The 22792-nt window shown below is 46.1% G+C and overlaps 1 protein-coding gene across 1 annotated transcript in view; it reads right to left on the reverse strand.

The window, feature by feature from the left end:
- The window catches only part of NUAK1 (NUAK family kinase 1), a 79374-nt gene that overhangs the window by 12970 nt on the left and 43612 nt on the right, over positions 1-22792 (reverse strand). Inside the window, exons 3-4 of the mRNA XM_086403981.1 lie at positions 11772-11923; positions 8635-8700 (exon numbers count right to left, since the gene is read on the reverse strand). Of these exons, the coding sequence (XP_086260107.1) occupies positions 8635-8700; positions 11772-11923 (218 nt within the window). The remainder of the gene's footprint in view (positions 1-8634; positions 8701-11771; positions 11924-22792) is intronic.

Genomic DNA, 22792 nt, shown 5'->3' on the forward strand with positions numbered 1-22792 from the left:
CTCTGCTGAAGGTCAGAGACAGAAGACCCATGTGAACACTGGGTTCTCTAAGACTCTCTGTAGCAGAACATCAGTTGTGTATTGAGACTGACTCTCCACCAAGGAGGCATCTGGTTTTGCTTTCAAAGTTGTACTTTGCTGACACACTAGTAAGCTTTGGAGGAAGGTAACCACTTGGCATTTGTACTGCTAATGGACTGCTGCTCTACCTTGTTCGGAACCACCTCTGTCCTCACACTGGGCTGTTCAATTCAGCCTGAACTCTGAAAAAGACGTCAATGCTCATGTCCTTAATTTCTGGAGTTTTGTTGCTTTCTAGAGGCGTGCCCTGCTGGATGAAAATCAGAGACACAAACTGGAAAATGATTATTCATATTTCAAAAGAATTAGCCTCGCTACAATATGGATGACCCTTGAAAATACTATTCGCCTAAGTGAAACAAACCAGACACAAATGGATAAATGTTACATGATTCCACTTATGTGAGGTACTTAGAGGAGTCAGGTTCATCAAGAAGCGGGGATGCCAGGACCAGGATGGGGGACGGGGGATGCAGGGGCAGGGGTTCGGGAATGGGGAGTTTCTGTTGAATGGGAATGAGTTTCAGTTTGGGAAGATGTAAAAGTTCTGGAGGTAGATGGATGCGGTGGTTGCAAAACAACGTGAATGTACTTAATGTTACTGAACTGAAAACCTAAAAATGCTAAACTTTATGTTACGTATATTTTACCACCACTGTTTTAAAAATTATTGTGAGTAATCCCTGGGAGTTCACCCAATGAAAAAGGAAGTACTGGCTTGCTGATGGTTAACCTCTGGGAAAGAAAGTCGATGTTGATAACATAAGCTGTGGTCAGACAGTAACTGCGGTGACTAAGAGGACGTGCATCGGACAGATCAGAGATTGTGCAGCTAGAAGAACCTGGAGCTAGCCTTAGACTCGGCACTGCCAGGTGATGTGGGAACTGCCACCAATTTCCTCATCAGCAAAACAGGAATAATAGTAGAACCCACCTCTAAAGCTGCTGTGAGGATTAAAGACATGTATGTAAAGCCCTGCAATAGCCCTAGTACTGGCCGACTCTATAAACTACAGCCATTAGGATAATGCCAAGGGTTTGGTTTACTTAACAACTGTTTGCTCAGACTCCACCAAAGAGCCAAGAGAAATGATTAACATCCATTTCCAAAATAAGCATGTCCAGCCTTACAGAGGCTGCATCATATGATGAGAAAAGCAAGGGATGCTGGGTTTGAATGTTTGAGCTCAAATCCTGGCCTCACCACCTACCAGCTGGGAACCCATTGGAAACTGAGGCTCCCAAGCCCCGCCCAGAGCCTACAGTGTCAGGGTCTGCACTGTCACAAGATCCCCAGGGGATTTGCTGCATGTCAGCCACTCTGACCCTGGGGTCCTTCAACTGTAACTTAGAGGATGATGGTTATGATGTAACCTACCTCACAGGGCTAACATGAAATCAAATGAATTGGTAGATGTTAGCCTTTGACTGTGTGGATCACAATAAACTGTGGAAAATTCTGAAAGAGATAGGAATACCAGACCACCTGACCTGCCTCTTGAGAAACTTATATGCAGGTCAGGAAGCAACAGTTAGAACTGGACATGGAACAACAGACTGGTTCCAAATAGGAAAAGGAGTACATCAAGGCTGTATATTGTCACCCTGCTTATTTAACTTATATGCAGAGTACATCATGAGAAATGCTGGGCTGGAAGGAACACAAGCTGGAATCAAGATTGCCGGGAGAAATATTAATAACCTCAGACATGCAGATGACACCACCCTTATGGCAGAAAGTGAAGAGGAACTAAAAAGCCTCTTGATGAGAGTGAAAGAGGAGAGTAAAAGAGTTGGCTTAAAGCTCAACATTCAGAAAACGAAGATCATGGCATCTGGTCCCATCACTTCATGGCAAATAGATGGGGAAACAGTGGAAACAGTGTCAGACTTTATTTTGGGGGGCTCCAAAATCACTACTGATGGTGACTGCAGCCATGAAATTAAAAGACGCTTACTCCTTGGAAGGAAAGTTATGACCAACCTAGATAGCATATTCAAAAGCAGAGACATTACTTTGCAAACAAAGGTCCGTCTAGTCGAGGCTATGGTTTTTCCAGTGGTCATGTATGGATGTGAGAGTTGGACTGTGAAGAAAGCTGAGCACCAAAGAATTGATGCTTTTGAACTGTGGTATTGAAGAAGACTCTTGAGAGTCCCTTGGACTGCAAGGAGATCCAACCAGTCCATTCTAAAGGAGATCAGCCCTGGGCGTTCTTTGGAAGGAATGATGCTAAAGCTGAAACTCCAGTACTTTGGCCACCTCATACGAAGAGTTGACTCATTGGAAAAGACTCTGATGCTGGGAGGGATTGGGGGCAGGAGGAGAAGGAGACGACAGAGGATGAGATGGCTGGATGGCATCACCGACTCAATGGACGTGAGTTTGAGTGAACTCCAGGAGTTGGTGATGGACAGGAAGGCCTGGCATGCTGCAATTCATGGGGTCGCAAAGAGTCAGACACAACTGAGCGACTGAACTGAACTGAACTGACTGAAGTGCCTTAAACCATGCCTTATACATAGCAGGCCTTCAGTCAATGTTAGTGATCACTACTTCCAGCTGAGTCTGTTTCCTTTTCTGGAAAAGGGAATTGCAACAGGCCCAACCACACGCTGTTGTGAAAAGCAAAATCAAACTAAATGAGAAAATCATAACAGCAGCATTGCTACACAACAGTCGCCATTCTGTGAGTGGTACGTATATTAAATTCTCACACCAACCCTAGGTGTTATCCCCATTTTGCAGATGAGGAAGCTGAGGCCAAGGGAAGGAATGCAGCTAGTCTGAGATGTGGGTGAAGAGCTGCGCTGGCTGTAAAGCTCCACATAAAGGGGAGTTATGGCTCTCGGTGGGTAAGGAGGACATGGGCTCTCTGTGTCACTCTTTAGGAAGACACACTCCATAGCTCTCTTGGAACCTGGAGTTCACCACCGTGGCTCTCCCCATAACAGCCTCGCTCGAGTTGTCCCAAAGTGAAGGTAGGGAGTGAACCAGTGAGCAGGAGTAAGTGGAGTTGGCTTCTATCTTAAGATCTAAGATCACACCTCCTCCCAAGAGAGACAGGAAATGACGCACCCCAAGCCACCTGGGGAAGGGAGGCGTGTTCAACCATGGTTTCCCGAAACAGCTGCTCTGACCACAGTGACTCGGGCCGCCTGGCCACAGCCACCATCGGCACTTGGAGGGTTTCCCCTTGGGCCTGCTGTCTCCAGGCCGCCTACACACAACGTCAGGCAACTGAAGCAAGAACGCTTGTGAGTGTGAGGATGCACTGTTGGATTTAGGGCAAATTTGGGTGGGAGAGTTAGAGAATTTATCAGGTGCCTGATCTTCACTGTCAAACAGCCCTTAGGATGGTAGCCAGCCCCACTGCTTATCAGCTATGGGAGCCTCATCTGTAAAATGGTGGTAATCAGACCCACCTTAGTGGAGGCATTCTCAGAACCAAATGAAATAAGGCATGTGGAAGCTCTGCCACAGGGTTCTGGCTTCTAGCAGGGGCTTAGACTAGACTTCCTAGTCTAGCCTCCATGACTTGCCCTATTCCTGTGTTTACTGCTTCTTCCCCTTGGAAGGTCATCATCACATTGGGCTTCCCTGGTGGCTCAGCTGGTAAAGAATCCACCTGCAATGCAGAAGACCTGGATTCGGTCTCTGGGTTGGGAGGATCCCCTGGAGAAGAGAACAGCTACCCACTCCAGTATTCTATCCTGGAGAATTGCATGGACTGTAAAGAGTCACAAAGAGTCAGACACAACTGAGAGACTTCCACTTTTTGTTTCACCCCTTGGAAGGCTGTCATCACATTCCTTTCTATTGAACTCCTACTCATCCATCAAAACCCAGTTCAGTCACCACAACCTCAGCAATGACTTTCTGATCCTCCCATAGTTCAGACCCACTGCTTCCTTTTAACAGGAAGGTTACAATGGGGCTATAATGCACACAGCAGAGCATCTGGGCCTGCTAAGAGATAAGGACCAAAGAAAGCTTTCTGGAAGAAGAGGACTTGAAGGTGAGACTCTAAGGATGGGTAGGTAAAGATCAATAGGAAGAGCATTCCAGGTGGAGGGAATTGTGTGTACAAAGGCCAAAAAGCCTAGTGAATTTGAGTTGAGTCCTATGCAAGGGGCCATCTCTGACTGCCCCCACCCCCACTGGCCCCTGGCCAAAATAACACCCCCATCCTCCAGCCTCACCCTGCATGGATTTTCATCACCACCAGGGAACTACATGATGTATTTATTGTTTGTGACCCCAAATGGAATTCTAAATCCATTAGGGCAGGTACCTTACCTTCCTCATTCACCTCCGTAACCTTCTCAGGCCTCATTATTACTACAGCTAGTTTAACAACTGCTAGAGCCTGAGCTCCGAGAAGAGAAGAACCTGGACATCTGGTTCACTATTAAATGCCCAGCATCTAGCACCACATCAGGTACATGGTAGCAACTTAGTAAATACTTGTGGTCGAATAAGTAGTGCTTATGGGAGATGTTCACTCTGCTGAATGGATAAGTGCAAGGATGGAGGAGTGAATACAGGCATTCATGGATATATATGTACCCACACACACACATAAGTGGACAAATGAACAAGCAAATGAATGGATGTGTGAATGCATGAACGCAGCATCCTCACATTCACATAATCAAAGCCCAGAGGTCCGTACCCTGAGCTGCCTATCCTGGTCTTGTTAAGCCTCGGGCCTTCCATTTCAACTCAGCCCTGGCCATTCAGAGCCGCTCTTATCTGCAGCAGTGGGTGTTTCCATTGTCATCAGGGGCAACGGGCCATTTCCCCTGCGTCCTTCTACTCTGAGCCCTGGGAGCTCACCAAATTCCCAGCCCTCTTTTCTTGGGGTCGGTTGACCCTGGTGCCGGGCCCTCTTCTCATTGTCAGGCACTTTAACAGGAGCCATCTATGGGAATTGTCAGCATTCCATTCTCCCAGAGAGTGGGATGTGAATCTGGCCCGTTTTTATTAATTGCAAATTAATGCTATGCTGGGTGTCTATTTTGGTAGACATGCTTCTCCACAGAGGACGGAATGCAACCCAGAGAAGCACATTGCTCTCATTCTTTCTGCCGACTGACTGTGTGAATATTTTTAGAAGCCGCACCCTTGCGCAGTGGCCAGATAAATAATTCCCAACGCCAGATGTGCTCTTTGCAAGTCAACATCAGGAAGGGAAGGGAAGAGGAACGAAACAAGAGCCATGGCTCACACCAAAATTGCAACGACATGTGACAAGTTTCCACCAGTAACATTTTTATAGGCTTCCTGGGCAAAGCCCCTTACCCTTGAAACACAGAAGATGGACCCACCTTTTGAGAGGCACCTGCTGCTCATACTCTGCTGGTTGGTAACAGACCTTCAAGGTCAATGCCCACCTCCACCCCTTCCACCCCCTGCCCCCTACCCCGTCCAGACACTGATGACATGGGATCTCTTGAACTCGGAGGCCAGCTTGCAGCCATGTGTCTGTCTGTCTTTGCTACAAGTGCCCTTTCTAAATATATTTCCAGCAAAATGCTGAGTCAGGAAGAGCTGAGCACATGCAGCCAGAAGAGAGATCAACAGCAGCTGAAACACATTTTCAAAAACCTTGGAAGTGGGTGTGAGATGATGAAAAGAGAATCTTCCTGGAAGTCAAACATGCGAATTCTAATCCTGGCTGTCATCCCTTCGCTGCAAAATCCAACAGTTCAGAGTACCTACTGTGTGACAAGCTCTGTGCCACTTTCCAGGGAAACAAAGACACAGTGATGTACTGAGGCAATCAGACTTTGTAGGCCATAACGGTTAAAACAGCAGTCAGAAAATGACCTAAAGACTCCTTCAAGCTCTAGGTTTCTCAGATCCTTTTAGGAGTCCTTGAACAAGCAGAAGGAAGGGATAGCATCAGAGAAAGGGAAGGTTATAGCTTCCCAGGTGATGCACTGGTAAAGAATCTGCCTGCCAATGCAGGAGGCTCAAGAGAAGTGGGTTCAATCCCTGAATCAGGAACATCCCCTAGAGGAGGAAATGGCAATCCACTTCAGTATTCTTGCCTGGGAAATTCTATGGACAGAGGAGCTTGGTGGGCTACAGTCCATGGGGTCGCAAAGAATTGGACACAGAGCACACACACACTCTTCTCACTCTCAATTAGGCATTTTAGGTTGGTAAATGCCAGGAGTAGAAATTCTTAAAGACTCCTAAGGCAAAAGGATCAAAACCTCAATTTTCATAATATTTAATGTATCTGCTTTTTCCCTACATAATGGTCAGGGACCCTGGAAGGAAGACTTGGTCCTGGGAGCTGAGAGGCCCTATATCACTGCCCTTTTGCTTTATGTAAATGAGCCATTCTCTCAGGCCTCCTGCCCATTGTTCCCAGCACAATTGCTTTCTGAATGCTAACCATTCTTCTCCTCCATTGGGGAATTCTATGACTCCATAGGAAGCTATGTGCCTTATCACTTCTGCTACTACATCGTGGGACCAGGAGGTCAAGCTGTACCACAGAACCCAATCCCTGAATGACAGGCTTGCATTCCAGGCCTTGTAAAGACTACGTCTTGTTTTGAGAGCTCTGGGAGCAGGTGGCAGGAAGAACCTGCAAAGAAAGTTGCCAGGGTGGAAGACACAAGCCCTTAGAATGTGTCTCTTGGAGCAGAACCCAGTTCTCTCGCTGTGGTCTGACCACCAAGCCCCAGGCACCTTCAGTGCAGCTGACTTCCTGTTCAACTTCCTCCTGGACAGCCAGCCTTATCAGCAGGTACCTTGGATATGAAGAGTCAAGTGCTAAGAGCTTTGACTGTCTAAATTCCTCACATCTGTCGTGGATTGTCCAGGACTAGGCACAGGGCCTGACACATGGTAATGAACAGATAACCAACAATCCCCAAAGAAATGGGCTGGCATCTCTACTGGACAGATGAGGAAACTGAGGTTTAGATAAGTGAACAATTCCTCTAAACACTGCCGTCAGTAAGGGGCAAGGCTGCATTACCAAACCAGGCCCTCCAACCCCAAAGTCACTGCTTTTCTTAACTGTGACTCACTGAACAGTGCTCAGATAAAGCTAAACAGAGTATCTTGTTCAGTCCTCAAGACAAGCCTGTGGGCATTACCACCTCCCTGTTTTATGGCTGAGGAAACAGGGTTAAGTGGCTCCCCCAAGGTCAAGCAGCTAGTAAACCACACAAGATGGAACTCTTTTTAACCCTGCAGCCACTGCTCCTTCAAGAATCATCCAACCACTTTGCCAGAAATGGAGAAACCCTGAGATTTCACTTCCTGTTCCTAGAAAGACTAATTTGACCAACTGTTTCCTTCTTACACGATGGACTACAGAGAAATACGTGATCACCGCCAACCACTCACAAAAAAAAAAAAAAAAACAAAGAGATCACCCTGACGTGTCTTCCAGGGGCCTCTCACAGGACGATGGTGACTAATGGTTGCCACCATGATCCACGAACAGAATCCAAACAGCAAGGCAACTCCACTCTCCCTGGCAAGGAAATAGTCTCCCTGTGACGCACTCCCCCAACTGAGAGCAACAACCAAAGGAGGGGATGATGCAAGGTCATTCCCGTGCCTGGTTTGGGGACCAGGGCTGAGACACTAACGTCACCAGCAGCCAATGGGAGGGACCCCTGGTGCCGGGAGTACCAAGGCCATTTCATAATGAAACCCATGCGGTGAGCTCCCGTTTATTTTGAAACTGCATTTGCTTATTTTGTAGCCATGATCAAAAGGCCATTTGGAGTGCTCTGCGGGAGGCACTGGAACCCTGTTGGCCAGGAGAGCTTTCTCCAGCTCCGGCAGCAGCCAGCAATAATATTCCCCATAAAAGTCAACCCCATCACTTTGCTGGTATGTTCTTTTCCCAACAGCATTTCAGTTTCCCGGTTCCACAGCTGGGGTGGGGGTGCGGATGAAGGAGAAGTAGGAGACAGGGGATGGGAGTGACAGAGGAGTGACCAGGATAGATAATAAAATTGGGGGCCTGCGGGCAAACCCAGCACAATGGTTCAAACTTGGGCTCAGTGGATCAGAGAGACGTGGGTTCAAACCCCCAGCTCCGCTGCTTACCACTGTGTCATTTCAGGACAGTTATTTAACATCTCTGTGCCTGAGTTTCCCTATCTGTTAAATGATATAAATAACAGTCTCTATCTCACACGGCTGTTGTGAAGATTCTATTTAAGTGATATCGGGCAAATATGATGTGACGTACAAATGCACTGGGCTACTCTAAGTATTTTGATGGTGATCATTACAGACTATGAGTTTCCCAAGGGCAGGGACAGTATTTTAAGTCAGTTCTTAGGACAATGTCTGGCATGGAGTTGGAGATCGATAAAAGCTCATTGCATGAATTCAACCAAACTGAGGGCTCAAGCCTCGTGATGCTCCCCACCCGGCCAGCCAGGGAAGGAAGTGGCTGTCTTATTCGTAGGCTGCAGCTTGAAGCAGCATTTAACCACCATCTCCCCGCCCCCCACCAGCTACAATCCCCAGGTCTGGCACATCCATCAGCGTGGCAAGAGCTTTACCTTAATATTACAGTTGTCATCGAGCAGTATATTTTCCAGCTTCAAGTCCCGGTGGACCACACCATTCTGAAATGAGAAGACATGCAGGGAATTGAATGGGAGTAGTTGGGATGAAGGAGAAATGTGGGGAGGGGGAGGAAGGGGAAGGAGGGTGAGCAAAGGGAAAAATCTTTGACAGATTAAAGTGCACCAGCGCCGGTGGTCTTCGCCCCCATCCTTCGGGGGCCTCTCTCACTGTCATGAAGCGTCCCGCCAGCAACCAGCACCAGCGACAGAAGAGCATTAGTCACTTGCTGCGTGGTTAAGGGAAAAATGACTGGAATCCATTCTCCCCCAGAGCCTGTAAAACAGCGGGGGGATTCTCTGTGGGAATGTCATTCCACCGTGTGAAAGCAGTATCGTCCCAGGCAGGGGCAGACATCGTCTGTCTGTGATGGCGATTCCCAGGGAAGAGGCAGATCTCCCTGCTGGCGGCTCAGAATGCAGGGCTCACAGATCGGGCTTGTCTCTCTGGTCTACCTGTCTCCCCAACACTGGGTTCAACCTTTTTAGACCCAGAAAACCATGCACAACTGTCCTGAGGATAACAGAAGCCCTTTCAAGGGTTATTTCCTAAGCAGCTGGGAGGGAAGGTTCTAGAAATCCCTCTCTTCTGGGCAGAACTCAATGTGGGGTGAAGGGTGAAAGGCGGAGAGGCCAAGGAGACCAAAGCAGACCACTACCATACTGCAGGACCTTTCCGTTCAAGCAAACACTGGCAAGGCTGGCTGCTGAGCCCAGTGACAAGCACACAGCCAGTTGTACAGTGAAAAGAAATCCTTAACCAATAGGCCGCTGGTCTATACAGCAGTAACAACTGTCCAGTTTAATTCTTTTTAAAACCCAACGATCTTTTAAGGGGGTGGGTGGGCAGGGAAAGAGAAGAGGAACTGAAAGAACCAGCTACTCAGACCGGGAGATGTTTTTAACATCATTCAGCATAAAAGACCTTTGCAATTGAAGCTGCCCTTTTAAGCAAACCAACTGGCTAGGAATTCTCTTTCATTCAGGATTTCTTTAGTTCAGAATCTGCATGTTCACAGCTGGTACTTTATTGCTTAGTTTCCTTTCCATTTGACAATTCTTAGTTTCTCCAAAAACACTGACCGAAGAGGTTGAAAACATGTATTTCTACCACTCTTTGTAATTCAAACCTTCAGGGATGTGTTCTGAAATCAGAAATGCACAAAGCAGGGCTCCTGAACAAAAGATACAGATCACAAGGTGGCTGATTTTGTTTAAGCATTGGAAGTAGTTTGGTTTACACGGCTGCATTCCTAGTTTTCATAAGATGGAAACCCCATTCATACACAATCCAAGTTTCACACTCTTAAATAATGAAAATAGGATCTATGATGCTTTATGATAATGCATGATGATAAGATACAAAACACTGTACAATCTGAATCATAAGTGCCTTTTGAGTCAGCTAGGAAGTCAAATAATGTTCATGGGTTAAGGATTTTAAATTGTAAATAATTAGAAGATGGTCATCCCAGAGTGACTCTCAATTAACCGGAATATTGAACAAACCAGAAGGCCCTGTGTTGCAATCACTTCGATGAAGAAAATGACTCTAGTTTGGAGGCTATGCTGGATTCAAGTCATTACAGTCCTCAAAGTGAGGGACTGTTCCAGGTGTGACAGTTCTGTGGAAAAGTATGAATGGGATGAAAATCAGGACTAAAGTGATAAATAATTGGGTGAAGTACGGCTTGGAGTTATCTGTGTACTTCACTCCCTTCTGCAGAGGCCAAGGGTAGCTAAACTAGGGGTATTAAGAGTACATCCCATTAGTTGTGTGGCAATAAACTGTACATGTGTGTACAAAACCTGGCTTCCCAGGTGGCGCTAGTGGTAAAGAACCCACCTGCCAGTGCAAGAGACTTAAGGGACTCGGGTTCAATCCCTGGGTCGGGAAGATCCCCTGGAGGAGGGAATGGCAACCCACTCCAGTATTCTTGCCTGGAGAATCCCATGGACAGAGGAGGCTGGCAGTCCATAGGGTCCATAGGGTCACAAAGGATCAGACACAACTGAAGTTACTTCCCACACTCGCACACTCGTACATAACCTATGTGGATGTAACCTATGCAAGGAAAAGAAACCAGGGCATAGAAAGGTTCAGAACCTACGGTCTGCTAATTCCAGTTCTGGAATTTCTCTTAAGTCAATTATTCAAATGATAGAAAAAAGGTTACTGTAGAAAGATGTCAATCATTATTTATAATAGCCAGGACGGCGGAGCCTGGTGGGCTGCCGTCTATGGGGTCACACAGAGTCGCACACGACTGAAGCAACTTAGCAGCAGCAGCAGCAGAACGTCTAAACATCCAACAATCACAATAATGACAGAGAATTTTTAGTAACATAGGAAACTGTTTAAATTAAAACCCTAAGTGAAAAAAGTAGCAAGACAGAAATATAAAAATGCTTACAAAGTGGTGTCTGGATTGGATCCTGGAATGGAAAAAGGTCACTGGTAGGAAAACTGGTGAAACCCAAGTTGGAAAACTGGTGAAGCCCAAGGAAAACTGGTGAAACCCAAGTAAAACAAAACTGTGAGTTTTGTTAATCACAGTATACAAATGTGGGTGTCTCCGTTTTAATGAGTGTACAACAATCTTGTAAGATGTCAGCATCACGGTAAACTGAGTGTGGTGCATGGGGACTCTGTACTATCATGGAAACTCCTATAAACCTAAAATTATTAAATAAGCTTTTATTAAATGTGAGGAGTAGAGGGAAGAAGATTGGAAAGAAACAAACAAGAATGTTGATAGTGGATGATTCCTGGATTCTGGGATTCAAGGTGATGGTGATTTTCTTCTTTCTAGTTTATAAATTCTCTGTATATACTACAATGACTACAATGGCATCACCGACTAGAGGGACACGAGTTTGAGCAAACTCCAGGAGTTGGTCATGGATAGGGAAGCCTGGCGTGCTGCAGTCCATGGGGTTGCAGAGTTGGACACGACTGAGCGACTGAACTGAACTGATACTACAAAGAACAGATGTCACCTTCATAACATGAACAGAATCACGTGGTCCCATGGAAACCACCTGCAGCGGAAGCAGTGGTGGGCGGGCCGTACCTTGTGACAATAGTGCACGGCGGAGACGATCTGCCGGAAGAAGTGTCTGGTCTCCCGCTCGCTGAGGCGCCGCCGCTCGCTGATGTAGTCGTACAGCTCCCCTTTACTGGCGTACTCCATGATGATCACAATCTTATCTTTGTTCTCAAACACTGCGGGGGGAACAGCGACACACAAACAGCCAGTTTAACCGACAAGCTCACTTAGGACTACAGACAGCACAGTAGAGAGAGGCGATGGTGGAGATGTCACTGCACAGGGAGCAGACCAGTCAGGCCATCAGCGTGACGAGGAGAGGGGCAAGTTGCCCAGCCAGGTGGACAATGACATCATCGCTGCTCTGACTGGACTCGCCTTGCTAACGCTGCAGGATAACTGCCTCTCTTCTGAGGACCCCACCCACTTCACCAGGTTCATTTCTCACAAGCCTCTCCCACTTCTACATCTCCCTTCTTGATGGGATGATGGGGAATAACAAACACAACGACCATTTATTAATCACTGGATATGGACCAGCTACCTGGATCCCCAAATGGGTGGCTGAACTTGTCACCTCTTTACTCAAAACCTTCCAGATTCTCATCTTACTCAAAACAAAACCCAAACTTCCAAATGTGGCCCCCAGGTCCTACAAGTCCTATGGGCCCTTCTTATCCCTGTTACACATCTGTACATTTATTCTCTCTGTCCCATTAGAATGTAAAGTAGGCGGGTCTGTTTTATTCACTGAGGTATCCCAAGCATTCACGGCCTTTTGGCAAAGGGGTTCAATCAATATTTATTAAATGAGGGGCACTCAAAACTTCATAAATGCATTCTGGACTGTTACAGTAAACCACTGCATGGCACTAAATGCTTCTTTCTGCTCAACCCTGATATTCTCTAGCAATGACACTCAAACTCTGTTAGACTGACCTAGGAGTTCTAGGCAGTCAGATGCCCATGGGGCCAGGTCAGAGGAGGACATGAAAGACGGGCTCCAGGTCCTCAGCTCCACCTCAGCCAAAGCTATTCCACTGCTGTTTTATGAGCAGAAAGCTTGGGGCTTTCACATATGATGTCTTTTGAGCAAGGACAAAATAATCATTGTGTTGAAATCCATCAGTCCCAAAGGATATAGTATAAAAATGTTTGTAGGATACCCAAGGCCCTCCTTCCCAGGTAGACACCTGCCTACCTCTCTCCATCTCATCAGCTTCTGCCGCTCCCTGTCAGGCCCCCTATGCCCACTGATGCCAGACTGTTCACTGTTTCTCACTATCACACACACACACACACACACTGCTGTCTCCTACCTCCATGCTCTTCCCTCTTTCTTTACTCCCACCTGTCTGACCTACCAGGGCCCCTCCAACTCATCAGGCAACAATAAACTCAAATATGGCATCCATGTTGCCTCCTTTCTACCTCTTACCATACTTTCAAACTGTGTGGATATATTTGCTGACTTACATATTTATTTCCTCTGTCTGGACTGTGAGCCTAGACTTAGAGACGTAATAACTAGTTTTGGAACCAGACACTCCTAAGTAGATTTCTGGATCTGCTTCTTACTTGCTGTCTGACTCTGGGAGAGTTGCTTGCCCTCTCTGTGCCTCACTTGAACAGTAAAATGTAAATATATCAGTACATACTTCTAGAATTTTGGGGAGGATTTATTGATATCTGGTATTTTAAATGCTTATAACAAAGCCTGCCTTTTCACTCAATAATGTTAGTTATTCTTGTTGGTATCAATACTATTGGACCCCAGGACCTAGCACTGAGCCAGACACACAGACACACTCAGTGAACCGGAACGTGCCCGGGCCTGGGTCCCCTGTCCTCCCACATCTTGTCACTGGCTGCTAGAAGCTCAGGCCCCTCCAGTTCCTTTTTGGCTCCTTCAAGTCCAGCCAAACCTCTCTGATAAAAAAGAAGGGAGAAGCAGGAGGGCAGGGAGGAGGAGGAGAGAGAACAGCCAGATAAAACTGGCTGCTCCCAAGTCTCCTGGCCTCGCTGCACCCTGCAGTCTTGGCTCCTGCTGGGGATTTCAGCCTGTTGTGCACTTTTCATTGACAATAAACTCTGGAAACTGGAAAACCTGCCTCAAGATGCATGGCTCAGCCTCAAAAAATGACAGAGTAACAGGCCCTGGAGAGGGCAGCAGGTTTTCTAATTTTAAAAGTTGGGGTGGCAGAGCGGGTTTGGGGGTAGGTAATTGAGGGGGAGAGAGAGAAAGTACTTTGATAGGGAAATAAACACGGAGCCTCACACTTCCAACAAGCCTGATACGTGCTTAAAGAAGGCCAAAGCCACTGGTCCCTTCAGTGACCAGCAGAAGGTGTGGTCACTGGCTGCCTGCATACAAGAGGCCTGTGACAGTGACCAGACGTGTCCCTTTCCAACTGGCTAACTTGGTATCAAGGAGGTATAAACACAGTTCTGTTTGACATAGTTCAATGTGCCAAATATTTTACTACACAGCTTCCAACAGTCAGTCCTGCTGCTCCTATCTCTAAAATAGACCCTGGTTCTGTCCACCTGTCTCACGTTCCCAGGCATGCCTTTCCTAATAATCTCCCCCAATCCTTTCACTCTTGTTCCTTTGCTGACTGTGTTTGGAGGGGCTGGGGTACAGCCAAATACATGTTTCATGGAGCACTAGTCCCGCAAGACATCCAGAGGAATAAAGGGTTCCACGGTCAAACATCGGTAAAATACTTGGAAAATGCTGATACTTGATCACCCCTGGAGAACCTGGCTTCTTTAACCCTGAGTTTTGCAGGGTGATTTGGCCATTTCAATATTCTTACTGAACTAACTAGGAGCCAGTTTGGGAAATGCTGGATGAATGAGGCAAGAGCCCCACTGTTGCCGGCAAGGCTGGTGGGCAGCTGGGTTAAGAGAACTGTTCACGTGACCAGGCCTGGCTCTGGAACCCCACTCTTAAGTCCTCCAGTAGGAAGCAGCTGGAGTCTCGGGGTCAATGCCATAACTGCAACCCTGTATAAGGTAACTGCAAACATTTCTAGACTTGGAGCATCAGTGATTCATCAAGGAGGCCATGAAGTGTTATATATGAAGCTTTCTGAGCCCTTCCTAATAATAGCAGCATTTTTGGAAGGCCTACTATATGCAGGCACTGTGCCGATATTGCATGAATTATATCACATGGCTTTGGTCCTATGACTATCCCTGTTCTACAGATGAGAAAGCCCAGGTACAGTGAGGTTAGTGACTGCCATGGCCACAAAGCAAATACAAGGCCTGAGCCCTCGAATGACTGCACACTCCACGCTCTTAGCCCCTATCCTACTATCCACATACATCAACCTCTCTGAATCTCAGTCTCTTCATCAGTAAATAAGGCCAGGAACCTCCTCACACAGTAAGGGGAGATTCAGTGAGCTCACGGGCCCTAGCCCCCTAAGCACGGTGCCCAAGCCACTGCTCAGTCACCGTGAGCTATTCTTGTAATTACTCTGTCTGCTTCTTAGGCAGCTCTGGCAAAACAAAACCCTAAGACTTTCCTCTCCCCACTGGCATCACTCTTTAAAACATGTGGTGGCTGCTCCAGAATCACAGGATTTTTGAGCAGGAAGAACCTTAGAGATCAGCTATTATTTTTCCAGAGTAGCCCAAGATTTATCACATATAAGAGCAAGGCCTTGGGAATTCGTCCTGAAGAATGACCGGTTTCCGCACCCCCAGCTCACGGCTCGGGCTTGCCTACTGTAAGGTCTCTATCAGCCAGGTGATAGGAACACTCTCAGCCATTCTTTGGGCAAAAAAGGGCCGCTTCCCTTGGGCACTTTTACAACTGGTTATTTATAAGCCCAGAAATCTCGTCTGTGTTTATGTTATTAGTCACTAAGCAAAAGCTTATTTTCCACCAGTTGGGAAGGGTTTCCTTTCTGAAAAATGAAAGCCTGTGTCTCTTGGCCAGACAGTTTTACCCAGAAGCCTGGTGGCTCCAGAATGGTAAGGAAAACTATGGCCCTTGACAAGCCAGGCCTACCAGGAAAATTAAAACCCCTGAATAGAAACTGAGCTCAGCTTGAGTCAGCCTACAGTGTGGGGCCCGAGTCCATGTGGTGCAGACCCAGGTTTTTAACAGAGCAACAGAGCTTTACAGAGCACCCACGGGGGTCAGTGGAAGAAATCTCTACCAGGGTAAGAAGGGGAGGAGACACCAGCCGTCAGAAGGAGCAGCGTGAGCGTGGGGGAACCAGGAGCGTGTTAAGCAGGCTCACCAGAGTGGACAGTGCCGGGGACTAAGACGAGAGAAAGAAGGAACAGACTATGAATAGAACACAGAGTCCTTGAATGCCCACAAGGAGCTCAGCAGACATGTGACCAAGAAAACCTGTGACCAAGAGCCCATAAGGAGCTCAGCAGACATGAGACCAAGACATTGCCAAGAAAAATAAACAGATGGAACAAGGGACAGGGTAGCATCTAGGATCCTGGACCCATGAAACAGTGCAGGATTTCATCACATCACCCCGAGAACTTCTCCAGACAGTGATCCCTCCAAGAAGGCTGATCCATAATCACTGTGCATTGTTAGTTGCTCAGTCATGTCTGACTCTTTGCAACCCCATGGATGGCAGCCCACCAGGCTCCTCTGTCCATGAAATTCTCCAGGCAAGAATACTGGAGTGGGTTGCCATTCCCTTCTCCAGGGCATCTTCCAGACCCAGGGATTGAACTCGGGTCTCCAGTATCACAAGCGGACTCTTTATGGTCTGAGCCACCAGGGAAGTTCATCATAATCACTGTAGTGAACATTTATTGAGCAATTACTACACACCATGGATTGTCACATCCAACCCTAACAATCCTATGAGATTAACATTATCCCTACTTCATAAATAGGGGACCAGCACTCAGATCATGAAACAATGTGGCCAGCACCCTGCAAGTACCCACCATGTCTTCTTCAGTCACTAACCATCTCCCCAGGGGTATGTATATAGGCCACTATCACAGATTAGTTTTGGATTTTGAGTTTTCTAAAAGTGGAATCGCATCATGTAGTATATTCTTTTGTGTATGGCTTCATTCGTTCAACATTATATTTGTAAGATTAATCCATGCTGTTCTATGGAGTCAAAGACTATCCATCTTCACTGCGGTAGAGTACTCCAATTTGTGAATGCATCCATTCTGCTGGTGAGAGACATTTGGGTTGTTTCCAGGTGAGGGTCACTACGAACCAAGTCGCTACGAACATTCTTGTGTTTGTCTTTTGACACTGCTCCGTATGCATTTCTGTCAGGAAGATAACCAGTTAGGATTTGATCCCAAATGTGTGTGACTCAAAAGCGTGTGTTCTCGTCATGACTCTGCACCACCTTCCTCCATCATAGGTTTACCCTTCTTGCCTAATACTCAATAAAGACTCTCTTTCATTAACCAACATCACTCCCTTTTCTGAAAATGCTTGTTTATCAGCCTATCTGAAGCATTTATCTGAGCATCTCGCTACATGATAAAGGGGATACAAACATAGCATAAGACACTGTTTTATGGAGGAGTTGCTATCTAGTTGAATAAAACTGCATGCATGCATGCATGCATGCATGCTAAGTTGCTTCAGTCATGTCCGACTCTTTGCAACCCTATGGACTGTAGCCCAACAAGCTCCTCCATCCATAGGACTCTCCAGGCAAGAATATTGGAGTGGATTGCCTTTCCCTTCCAGCACTTACAAGTCAAGGGCTAACCTGTGAGATACAGACTTTAAGTACCTGGATGATCAGAGAGGAAGATGGGAAAGGCAGTCTGAAAGGGAGTGCAGAGATTTCCTAGAGAAAACAAGGGTGGAACTGAACCATCAAAAACGCCTTGCATTCTGTTTGCACGAACTGGTTTTACCATTGTCTCAGCAAATCCTAAAATATCCAGACTCTCTCCTTTTTCTCCTACTGTTCCACAGAAGGGCCTTCTTTCCAGACACTCACTTGAAGTATTTGTCCTGTTTTCTGTTTATTTTCCATTTTAAGGGAGAGTGGGAATTGGTTACTATGGTAACAGCTACTTCTCCCAATTAATTCTGAATTTCATCAGATGTTGAGTTTGACAGTCCAGTTCTGCCTTCTGATTGCCTGGCTTTCACAATCTCCCTAATTACCCGACTCCTAACCATTCCCTCCTGCTGCCCTCAGGGTTAATAACACAACTTGTAGAACTTGAGAAAATGCATATGATAAAAACAATGCCCTGGCCTGGGAGAAATGCTGATGAGTGAGGAGATCGTGGGATTTCAACCATCCACTGGCTGCTTTAGAGCCAAAAAGAGGCCATTTAGGAAGAAAATGGGCTTGGGAAGGGAGAGGGTGGGAATCATTTAATGTTCCAAGAGAAGCAGGTTATAAAAATTTGAAGCTATCGTTCTGCTTTACATGTAACCTCAAGAGAGGCAGGCAGGATTTCCATGGTGGTCCAGTGGTTAAAAATCTGCCTTGCAATGCAGGGGATGTGTGTTCAATTCCTGGTCAGGGAACTAAGATCCCACCTGCCTCAGGGCATAAGCCCTCATGCCACAACTAAGACTCAATGCAGCCAAATAAATTAAAAAAAAAAAAAAAAAAGAGGAAGGCTCATTTGTTAGTTTTAAGCAAAAAGCCAAGGGCCTAAAATGGATCAGTCAGAATTCTTTTCACGCCTTTGCGTTCCATTAGCTCCATTTTCTAAATCAGTTCCAGGATGCTGCCCTTCCCTCCGTGGTGGGGCCTCCTCACATTGCCAGCATTTTTATTACTTTCCTAAAACCTCAGACCATTCCACTCCTCAGGGATGCTCTTTTATTAAAGTTCAGAAGGACCCTCGCAGAAAGCCTCTTTCTTTTTCATTTCAGAAATAGAGTGATCTTTCCTTTGCAAGAATTGTCTGCAGCCTAATTAGGTCATTTAGTCAATACAAGATTCATTCTTCAAGAGTTCCCTCCCCAGAACTAAATTTCAAACACCTCATGGGTTCACGGCTTCATAAAACGGTCCTCTAAACCCTTACATCAGAAAGCCTAGGGCAGTGAGAGTGAGAAAAATAACCTAAACTGGCAGCTCTCCCATTGTCCATGAGTTGGTCAGTGTTGACTCAATGTGTTTCCTGGTGTGGACAATGAAAGACTCTTTAATTCACTCATTGTCTTTTCTTAAACCAAAACTCTGGATGTTGGTTGGCATGCCCAAGGAGAACCAGAGCCAATCAGGCCACCCACAGCCAGCAGTGGACTCCACAGAAGGCAGACGAAATGAAAGAAAGTATATAAACTACCTAAGGAAGAGTGGATGCAAAAGCCTGGCCAAGAACTATTCATCAGTGTTATCTGAAGGGACCAACGGCAAATACCGAGATGGCAGGAAAATAGCCAGCAGAGGGGTTGTATGGGAGAAAGATGCCAATCAGGGAGCCATGTTGGACCAACTATTGGACTCCACCCTCCTCCAATGAACTTCTAGGAAAAAGCATGCTTCTTCAGTTTGGGCAGTGAAGGGGTAGAAATCCCATCCTCTGTGAAAACAACCTTCATCTCCCTCCCCCGAAAATCACTGTAGGGGATTTCTCTATATGGTTTCATTCCACCTTTTTTTTTTTTTTACTTTCTATTTTGTATTGGATTCCTTCAGGATCTAACTTGCAGAGTCTGAGATTTCTTTGATTTTGGAATATGTGCTCTGTCCCTTCCTGTAGGTATGTGCAGCTCCGAGATTGCTTTGGAACTCCACTGGAAACTGAAGAATGGATTCCAGTTAAGACAACCAGTCAATCCTAGAGGAAATCAACCCTGAATATTCATTGTCAGGACTGATGCTGAAGCTGAAGCTTCAATACTTTGACCACCTGATGCGAAGAGCCAACTCACTGGAAAAGATGCTGGGAAAGATAGAAGGCAGGAGGAGAAGGGGACGACAGAGGATAAGATGGTTGGATGGCATCACCAACTCAATGGACATGAGTTTGAGCAAGCTCCGGGAGATGGTGAAGGACAGGGAAGCCTGGCATGCTGCAGTCCATGGGGCCGCAAAGAGTTGGACACGACTGAGTGACTAACAACAATTTTGTATTGGAGTATAGCCCTTGGACTGCAAGGGAGATCCAACCAGTCCATCCTAAAGGAAATCAGTCCCGAATATTCATTGGAAGGACTGATGTTGAAGCTAAAATTCCAATACTTTGGCCACCTGATTTGAAGAACTGACTCATTTGAAAAGACCCTGATGCTCGGAAAGATTGAGGGCAGGAGGAGAAGGGGACGACAGAGGATGGGATGGTTAGATGGCATCACCAACTCAATGGACATGAGTTTGAGTAAACTCCAGGAGTTGGTGATGGACAGGGAGGCCTGGCATGCTGCAGTCCATGGGGTCACAAAGAGTTGGACATGACTGAGCAACTGAACTGAACTGATAGCCAATTAACAGTGTTGTGATAGTTTTCAGGTTCATCCCCCCTTATCACCTAGGGTGGATAAGTCAGATTTGCGGTTATCACACTTTTGGTTCTGGTCACTGCTTGACCCTCCAGGAGTGGCTCATGACTTTCTTTTCAACCCTAAATCCTAGTCTGCTTCATTAGACAATAGAGTGCAGAGTTTAAGAGTTTGACTCCCAGTTCAAATCCAGGTCTGCCATTTACCCAGCTGAGTGACCTTGGCAAGTTACTTAACCTTTCTGTTCCCTCAGTTTCTTCATCTGTTAAATGGAAGCTTCTAACCTCATCGTAAGGATTACCCCAGCACATAACAGTAAGCAGACACATAAGTATCAGCTGTTATTATTAGGCAGCAGGTCTTGGTTTAACAATGAAGAACAAATGAAGACATGCCTGGATCAAATCCAGGATTATTATGAATCTGTGTTGGCAGAATCCACTCCTGAGATTGTATTTGTGCCCTTGGACAAGAGAGGTTCCAGAATAGAGGAGATCGTGAACTAACACTCAAAGGCATCAAAGGACTCAGCAAGCCTGGCTCTCTTAACTAGGGTCCATTCTTCAGTTCCCAGTGGAGTCCCAAAGCACCGATGTCGATCTTGGATTCACACCTACCAGATGAACCTACTCTACAGAATTGCTAGAGCGGGCAGAGCACAAATTCCCAAATCAAAGAAATCTTGGACTCTGAAAGTTATAAGTTACAGTTCATCAAGTCCAGTCCCCCTTTCATGATCCAAATGCCCCTGGAGGGTATGGTCATTGTAAAGACAAGTCCATGAGCCTTTCTAATAGTTGCAGCCTTGGCAAATTTACAGAGACATCCCAGTTCATTTCAAAAGACCCTATGTTACATGGCAATACAGTTCATTTTTTTTTCTTTAAAAATTAGCTTCAAGTACAAGTGGTATTATTTGAGGCACTAGAAAATATTGAATTCCAGGAAACCCAAGAGGGCGAGGCTGGACAGCCAGGGAGTAGCATTCGCGTTTGGTTGTTTTATGTCTAATCTCCTGCCTCTAGAAAAATGACTTGGGTGTAATCAAATGAAAACAATGAAAATTATACACTTGAAGGTCAAATAGCTAACTTCATAGGAAACTCATTAAAAACGTGACTGGACAGATTCATAGCCCAAGAGCTTGTTCATCTGATTCTAAGTGAAGAAAACTCTCTGAGGGCTGTGCAATTGATTGGGGGTGGGTCCTCCATTTGGATCCAGTCTGATGAGAGAGACTTCATGTGGAACTTGTGAATCTGGCAGCAGAGGGAGTGTGTTAAAGTACTCAGCAATTCGCCATGGGTTCAGAAGAGTAAACACAAGCATAACACACCACTTTGCCAAGTTCAACAAACTGTTTCATGGGGCTCTGAGTCCCTGATGAGGGCAGCAACCAAAGGGCTGAGGAAGGAAACCCAGGCCCAGAGGTATCGCCCACGGCTCACTGGTGACGACTGCCAGATGCATGTTCTGCTCTGGAATCCACTGATGACAAATGATCGGACCAAGACAACCGTTTCCTCCTAGTTGGAGGATCAAGCCAATCTTTCTCAGCCTGGCCAATTAAACTGAAATCTCTAGGGGTGGCATCAGCATTCCTTCTTACAAACACCCCATGAGATTCTAATGTGCATCCAGAGCTCAGAATCACTGACTTGGGCAATCTCGCCTCAACCCCACCACCACCCAACAGAAGTTTCTACTCCAGCCAGCAATGACCTCTCAGATCTCTAACATCACATCAAGAACAACTAATATGACTTTATTGAGCATAGAGCTTGGACCATGCTTAGCAATTTTATTCATTATCTTTTTTTAAGATGTTTTTTAATGTGGACCATTTTAAAAATCTTTATTGAATTTTTTTATCTTACTGCTTCTGGGTTTTTTTTTTATGTTTTGATTTTTTGGTCATAAGGTATGTGAGATCTTAGTACCCCGAGCAGGGACTGAAGCTGCATTCCCTGCATTGGAAGGTGAGGTCTTACCAAGACTGCCAGGGAAGTCCCTACCCATTAGCTTAATCCTCACAGTCTTATAAAGTAGCTAGCTATTGACCTCATTTTATAGCTAAGAAACCAAGCCTCAGAGAGCTTAAGTCACTACCCCAAAATCACACAGTAGTAATTGCAAAGCAATTGATTCATTCAAATCTAAGCCCATTTGGACAAGAAATACATACTCACCCTACTAGACCTATTAGACCAGTACCTGGAACATAGGTGCTTAATACATTTTTGTAAAATGAATGAATGAATGACCACAGAAATGAAGAAGAACATGGGGTACTATTAGTGACCAACAGATCTTGTTAGATCGATTCAGCTGTCCCCTGCCTTCAAAAGGGCCAAAGTCCAGATCTGCTTCAGTTCAGTTCACTTCAGTCGCTCAGTCGTGTCCAACTCTTTGCGACCCCATGAATCATAGCACGCCAGGCCTCCCTGTCCATCACCAACTCCCAGAGTTCACTCAAATTCATGTCCATCGAGTTGGTGATGCCATCCAGCCATCTCATCCTCTGTCGTCCCCTTCTCCTCCTGCCCCCAATCCCTCCCAGCATCAGAGTCTTTTCCAATGAGTCAACTCTTTGCATGAGGTG

This window comes from Bos grunniens, chromosome 5 (assembly GCF_055505025.1).
Source record: "Bos grunniens cultivar Pamir isolate PY7600 chromosome 5, Bosgru_T2T1.0, whole genome shotgun sequence".
NCBI lineage: Eukaryota > Metazoa > Chordata > Mammalia > Artiodactyla > Bovidae > Bos > Bos grunniens.